The 7,295-nt window shown below is 42.4% G+C and overlaps 2 protein-coding genes across 2 annotated transcripts in view; both read right to left on the bottom strand.

The window, feature by feature from the left end:
* Positions 1 to 663, bottom strand: part of drc8 (dynein regulatory complex subunit 8) — a 3,603-nt gene extending 2,940 nt beyond the window's left edge. Inside the window, exons 1-2 of the mRNA XM_008300466.1 lie at positions 636 to 663; positions 366 to 447 (exon numbers count right to left, since the gene is read on the bottom strand). Of these exons, the coding sequence (XP_008298688.1) occupies positions 366 to 447; positions 636 to 663 (110 nt within the window). The remainder of the gene's footprint in view (positions 1 to 365; positions 448 to 635) is intronic.
* Positions 664 to 855: 192 nt separating this feature from the next.
* Positions 856 to 6,451, bottom strand: cgref1 (cell growth regulator with EF-hand domain 1). Its single transcript, XM_008300464.1, has 7 exons — positions 6,351 to 6,451; positions 5,395 to 5,500; positions 4,951 to 5,025; positions 2,645 to 2,718; positions 2,317 to 2,441; positions 2,086 to 2,187; positions 856 to 1,979 (listed from the first exon to the last, which is right to left on the bottom strand). The coding sequence occupies exons 1-7, from the start codon at positions 6,379 to 6,381 to the stop codon at positions 1,719 to 1,721; spliced, it is 774 nt and encodes a 257-aa protein (XP_008298686.1). The 5' UTR covers positions 6,382 to 6,451; the 3' UTR covers positions 856 to 1,718.
* Between the last annotated feature and the right edge of the window lie 844 nt (positions 6,452 to 7,295).

Below are 7,295 nucleotides of genomic sequence, written 5' to 3'. Positions count from 1 at the left end.
CTGTTAAAGAAACGTTTTTTCTTCCAGCTGTCATCAAAGAGACCTCATCTTTGTATTTGTTGAGCTTCTCTTTACAATATAAGGTTGTCTCCTTACTAAAGTAAGGTGCATTGGGGTGACTTATGTTGGTGCTATATAAACAAAACAGAATTGAATTGAACAAAACTATAAACAAAACAGTATAACACTTTCTTTGGTCTCCTTTTAAAAGATCAAGAGCACACAGTATATTTATCTTGCATACTTCAGATAAATAAAGTCACTCATTGTGCATGAGTACACTGCTAGTAAAAATGTATGTATTTTTACTCTGGTAGAAATTTGATTGCTCTGTAGTAGTGCGACTTTAACTTTCATTTACTCACCTTACATCCACTGTGTTGGGAGACAGTTTGAACCTCTCAAAAGCAGCTTTGATCCTCTTGTGGACTTCTGACATTGTGTTCTCTGACAGACAACAGAGCTAACAGTTAGCTTAGCTGTTAGTGGGGATGTAACGGAAATGACTTCCAACAACGAAACAGAACTTTGAAGGCAAATTTAGGCACACTTAAAGTGCCGCCTTTAGTGTTGTCTAAACATGAGAATTGTTCAACTAGCAGACACACGTGTGTAACTTGCTAACTAGTACAAACCTGCGCTCTGGTTGTTGCTCTCGACCATGTTGTTGTTCTGTTGCCTAGCAACCGCCGGTCTGCTCCAACCAGCACAACCGTCTTTGTGCCTTTTAAATTTAATTAATTTATTTTAATTCTAACAAATCGAAAGATAACATAGACTAAAATGGGACAAAGAAGAGGACAAAGGAATGTTTGCTTTATTATTTTTTTTTCAGCTGTATAAATGCAAATGATTAAAAAAACAAAGTCAACAAAATATCTCAACAAATAGTAAACCCTTTCATACTGTAAATACATTTCAAGTTTGCAGATAGACTGGATTTTACATCATATTACTTTTAACAGGGGAATTCTAAACCGTAAAGATGAAAAAAATCTGCAGTCACAAGCCTGGTGGAAGAAGGCTGTAACTCATTAAGCACTCGGAGATGCAAATTCTCGGAGATGATTTGTTTCTGTGGCACATTGTAGTGCTTCAGCAGACTGGCTGAGCTGGTCTGACGGAAATCAGACCAGTTTAAATACATAACAGTCCTCGTGTGCTCCCTGTGCATAAGAGCTAAATGGAAAATGTGCGTTAAAAGTGGGACAAAGATGATCCATCAATGTGTACGTGAAAATGTCTGCTGATATTCCAATAAGCGTACCGGTAATGTCCAGAAAAATGACGCCACGGTATAAAAACCGAACCAGTCGAGGTATAAGCGATGACTCAACATAATAAAACCCAAGTACATTAGCAGCATGTCCAACTTCTCAGGTATGACAGGAACTAGATTAATACAATTAAAGCGATAAAGTATATTTAGAAAGTATTCAAAAGTCTGTAAATGATGGCTTCTGATTTAGTGTAGTGGATAATATTGCATTCTGAATTCCCAACTTTTCCCCTTTAACAGTTCTTAGTAATCATCAGAATATTTCGATATAGTGACAGTAATGCTTTCAACACAAACTTCTCTTAAACCGGCTACATGCTTGACAGTCCACTAAAATGAACTCTTAAAATTCAGATCCAGACAAAACACATTTGTGAGGATAAAGATTAAGAACACCAGACTGATTCAGTGGTTGTTTCTCTAATAAGTGTACGTGCATTTATATCTCCGGTTGGCCCTGATGTACAGGGACTTGGTGCTGCTGCTCCTGTTCTTGTCCCTCGTGTGCATCTATTTGCTGTATGGCTTCTTCTTCTTCTGTCTTTACTTCCTGCTGAGGTTCTTGTTCCGCTAGCGGTTGAATCTCGTTATGAGTCTCCTCCACTCGTTGCTCCGCAGCGGCTGCATTCTCCCCGTCGGTGTTTGGTAGCTTCTCCTCCACCTCCTGCTCTGGGTGAGGTGCGCTGTTGTTGCCTGAGTCCTTTGTGGAAGAAAGTGTGATGTGATGTTAGTGCAGTCAGCGACAATGAAACTGAGGATTAAACTAGATGTTGTTCAGTAAACTAAAACGTAGTAATGCGCGGTACCTGTGTGTGAGCCACTGGAGGAGAAAGCAGCTCAGAAGGGCCCAGCAGTCCGTCTTGGTTTAGATCCTGAGTTTGGAGTAAGAAATCTACCATAGACACCACCTGAACTCAGAGATCACATGCACACAAACATAAATACACTCCAGGCCACATAAACAGGACAAAGAGTACGCAAGTACACACAAATACCCCGTCAGTCCAAACACACATCCAACAGCCACTCCTGCTCACCTGCTCATTGGCCTGTGCGCCAGGTGCACGGTGGGAGTTGTAGTCTGACAGGAGCTTCATCATCTCCAAGCCATCCAACAACCCACTGCGATCATAGTCATAAAGGCCAAACAGGAAGAACACCTCTGAAACAAAGCAGAAGTGTGACATGTGACTCTGTACACAGACAACTAATTTTAACAGAATGTTAAATCACAGAAAATGACTATATCCTTAACCACTTGCATCATCTGTCTGCATAATTAGTTTGTACATTTGGTAACAGGGATCCACAAAAAAACCTTTTGTCAGAACTCAAGTTGTTTCACCAGCATGTGGTGTCATCTACCTTGTTCCCAGGTGTTGATCTCTGGTCCTCCCTGGCCGTTCTTTAAATTGGCCTGAATGAAACTCTGCAGAAGCCTGCGGTACACACAGTGTACGTTTCAGAAAAATACGAGCCAAGAAATAACACTGAACATGTAGGTATTATTCATACTGGATGCAGAATCTATGCAAAACAAAAGACACAAGATTAGGATTCTAAATGTCTTGGGTGGATTTAGTAAAGTCTCCCTTTGCTGTCACCCATTTATCATGGGCCTCTTCAGCCAACACTTCATCATGTAATGGCCTCTTCCCACCCTCTGGCCGTCTAGCAGCAGGTACCCCGTCCAGGCATCTAGGATCCTCCCTCTCCAAAAACATGGTCAATGACCTTTGACACTATTTTAGCACAAGTGCACACATTGGTCTCCACAGAAACTGTTACAGCTCTTAACTATTTAACTAATCTATCAAATGCACACATTTACCACATCCACTCTACCTCAAGAGTCACTGTTAGAAAGATCACCTTCAAGCATGTTCAAAGATTAACAAAAATGGTCAACTACTTGGTTAGAAAGTCTTAAAATGAAATCTAACCTCTCTACAGAAGCTGTGACTAGAACTACTGGGTACACAATGTCTCCTTCATCATTAAAAGTCCATCTCAGTGTACACTATGTGCAGCGCTGGCTTCAGGTTGGGTTTTAGCTGAAGGCCGAAGAGCTTTCCACTTTGCCCGAAGAATATGCAAACAGTCTGCAAAGTAAAGGTCAAACATCCAAGACAAAGAAACAGTTTTGCATTAGTTTCTTTCAAGTGGGGCTGTGTGAGGGACTTATCCATAATCAGTGTGTTTACTTTAGTAGAAGACAGTCGGCACCGGAGGCACAGCACAGAAGCTGAACAATAACTATGATAAACTTCTGTGTGCAAGGTAACAGCAAAACAGACTTTATTCATCTAAAAACGGTCGACCTAAAACGTGTTACATGGAGCAGAAGGAGGTGATGACGGAGGTACTGTGGGAGCCAATCTGCAGCTCTGTCTTTACAGCAGGAGCACTGTTGTTGCAGGTCACTCCGTTATGCTCAGGAGGATACACTTTTTTTCCCCTAAAGTTGATATCAGGAGTCTCACATGCTTTGCATAGAACTTAAAATTCTGATCAAACAACTGAGGCTACTCTAAGTTTGGATTATGATACCAAGAGAGTCGTGAGAAAAAGCTCACGAGTCTTTTCTTTGTCTCAACAGAGGTAACACATCTTCATTTGTAAACCAATCAAGTTTTATTTGGATCTCACTGATATCTCAAGAAGCCGATTCTTTCAGACAAATAAACAAGAGCGATAAAAGAGCCTTTGAACAGCTTCAATTGGGATCAGGCTGAGATGAGAGCGAGGCTATTTCTCAGTGGCTCAATTTATGAAGTGTGAAAAAAAATCTAAATCTTCTTTTGATGTAAAATTGAGCTCAGTTATGTCTGGAAGAAATATGCTGGACATTGTTTTAGATTTTCTATTTCTCTGTCTTTTCTTGCATCAGTGACAACATGGTGAAAAATGCCCTGGCTGTTACTTCAGGCTGCGTATGGGTTTTTGAATCGATTGGTTGTGTAGGGTGGTGCAGATCCCAGCTGCTACAAACATCTATCGGGCCTTTCACATCTATTTAATCTTATCAGCCGGTGGGAAGAAGCTGCAGCCACATTGTCACAAACAACAAACTCTGTGGCACAAAGTCTGCAAAGTGGTTTTTATCTCTCTTTCTGTACCCTGGTTTAACTGAACCTGCTGTTTATTATAGCTGAGATCACTATTACAGCACAAATGGGATACTAATGTGTGCAGATGGCCAAAAATCTCTCATAAATGCAACGTAAGGCAGTGACATGCACATAAAATCTTATCAGTATATGGTACAGGCCACATCATTAGCACAACAGAGCAGCCAAAGTCCACAGAGCAGCCAGACAGTAGCTGCAGAGTCCATCAAAACAGACTGCAGGCTGAACAAGTTGGACGCTGGCTGCAGGTTGTGTTCCTGATTTCAGTACTGACAATTAAGCTAAAGAGTTGTTTAACAAAACAATGCATGATGGTAAAAATCTTTTTTTCTGTGTAGGAACTGCATTATCCTCTGGAAAAAGAGCTAGAATTTCAAGCTGCAGTTTGATTTCAACATGTAGACATACAGTAGGAAAAAGGGCAGAACGGGATTTCTATCCACTAACTGTGTCGATTCTCCCGTTTCAAAGGTGGCACATAAAATTGGATTTATGGCTTAAAAAGAGTTTGATGCTGCACATTGTCCAGGTGCCACTCACCTGCGTTCCTCCTCTCCAGAGGCAAAGGGATTGGGTAGTGCTGCCGAAGGGGGATGGGCATCTACGGAGTCCTCTCTGTAACACATACACATAACTCCAATAAAAAATCATCTGAAGAGCCTCTGTCCTTTATTTCTTTCACTTTCACCTTACGCTCACTACTTTGTTCTCCCAAACAGCGACAATACTAAGGAAAGGAAGTTTGTGTCTCTTGCTATAGCCATGCTTCATCTGCACCTTCCTACAGCAGACGTTCTAATAAAGTTTTGCTTGAAATATCCAGTTCTATAAATCCTGGTTATTCTGATACCGTAGCCCTCAGTGATGTGTTTAATGTGGAAGTAGTATTTTTTATAACAACAACAAAAAAATCAATTACGACTAAACAAACTTGTAGCATCACCTGAAACACTTCAAATGTTAAACTTGGGGATGTGAGGTTACCTTTGTGTCCCAGGGAGCCCCGGTGCAGCCAGACACAGGTGTATGAGCAGGGACAGAGACAGGACACAGGACAGCAGCCGGTCCAGGTGGGACTCCATGAACACACCTGAAAGTACGCAGACATGTTGTAAACCTCACATCACATCTGTGCAGGCGCCTGTCATCCTGCCCATCACAACACTTTGAACATATAAAGAGGCCTTGGAGTGCACAGGAGGCCTTGTGTTGGCTCCTGAAGGCCCACACCAGAACTTCCTAGTCACAGTGCCTTGTTAGTGAAACAGTTGGACAGAACCATATTTTTTTCATTCTGCTGGGATGACTATGAAAGACAGACTTCCCTGTAAGATGTAGTGTCTTGACTATGACATGTTAATAACTCTGCTGGACACTTGCTCTGTTTAAACCACTTTTTTTTTTGCTCCACAACAGTCACACAATCTCGTGGGTTTGGTCCTGCACCACCACAGTCAGCAGCACTACAGCAGTGCTGCAGTCCTGCAGCTTCACTCCTCACACAGATGATGGATCTTATGGCTCATAATGGCAAAATCAATTAAAAACCTCTACATGTATTTATAGCTCAGCTCAGTCCATCCACACAGTCCCCAGCGCTCACGTGTCTCCGGTCCATCTAGAGAGACAGATGCTGGAGTCGTGCAATAAACTGCCTGCCTCAGATGTGTGCAGCGCTGCTTTGATCCGCACTGAACTGCGCAGATCAGTCCGCCGCTTCCTCATATGGAGCACCAGAGCCAGCACTGACAGCAGCCTTCACTAGGAACACCGGCGGTTCCATTTGACGTTACAGTCGTGAATTAAATCAAATATAAAGCGAAGAATATGTGGTCGTGAAGCAGTAGTCTGGTTGGACACGCTCTTAAAAACACGCATTTTATGTCTGCGGACCGAGCAAACAGTCGGTAACCGTGTCCTCACGGTGCCGGTGGACCTACCTGTCTGCGGTCGGAAGGTGAGCGGCGTCATGTCTTCAGGTTACAGGTTCACATCTGGAGAGCACCTCTGGCCCGCACCGCCCTGCTCGCGCCTCCCGGTCTGCACTGCGCAACGGCGGCGGCACGCGCGCCCCCCGTCCTCCTCCTCCTCCTCCTCCTCCCCGCGGCTGCCACGGAGACCGGCGCGTGTTTTGGTCAATGACAGGGTCCACGTGGAAGCAGAGCCGCCGCCGCCGCGTCAGTGCGTCTGCGCAGCCGGTAGGTCTTTGTGCTCCTCTATCCGGGGTTTCCGCCACGTCTTCACCGACCGTCAGAATCCGGTAGTGCGGGTGGAGGAAGCGGCGTCCGTAGCTCGGTGCTGTGCTGTGGTTCATGTCGCTGTGACACGAGTGGATTGTCCAGGATCTGTAACGGAGTCTCTGATTAGTTACTATGTTATTATTTGGCTGTTCATCTTCCAGGTGACAGTTTTAAGTCCAGATCGATCCTCAAGAGAGACGACCCCCCATCGAGCACTCACACACTGTACCTTTAAAACAAACAAACAAACAAACAAACAAATAAACAAACAACAACAAAAACAACAGCTTTTTACTGTGTGTGTTTGTTTGTTTTTTTAAGTGTTATTTTACAGTTTTTCCTGTTTTGTTAAATTATTGATAATATTTTAGGGAAAAAAATCATTTACATGTTAATTATTTAAAGAAAACAGGTCAACACTGTAAATAATGTTTACACCAAAACCTGTATTTTTATAAAAGGTGCTTCTTTCCTTTTCACAACATTTTACTCTGAAATTATTCTAATTTTACTGTATTTAAATTAACAAAAAAAAAAAAAAAACACGACAGTTTTACAGATATCTGTCATTATCTGAAAGAAAATTATGTATATTAAGAATTGAAAAATAGCAAATAATTTACTGTATACATTTTACTGGATTAT

This window comes from Stegastes partitus, unplaced genomic scaffold (assembly GCF_000690725.1).
Source record: "Stegastes partitus isolate 25-593 unplaced genomic scaffold, Stegastes_partitus-1.0.2 Scaffold1546, whole genome shotgun sequence".
NCBI lineage: Eukaryota > Metazoa > Chordata > Actinopteri > Pomacentridae > Stegastes > Stegastes partitus.
Note: the sequence above shows the minus strand (reverse complement) of the source record. Positions and strands in the feature narration are given on the sequence as shown.

What these genes read in the sequence shown, in the direction of transcription:
- cgref1 (XM_008300464.1), bottom strand. Translation starts at nt 6,381, where the DNA reads ATGACGCCGCTCACCTTCCGACCGCAGACAG. An exon ending in CACCTTCCGACCGCAGACAG is followed by an intron (nt 5,501 to 6,350) that starts GTAGGTCCACCG and finishes GCGTACTTTCAG; the next exon opens with GTGTGTTCATGGAGTCCCAC. An exon ending in GGGCTCCCTGGGACACAAAG is followed by an intron (nt 5,026 to 5,394) that starts GTAACCTCACAT and finishes TATGTGTTACAG; the next exon opens with AGAGGACTCCGTAGATGCCC.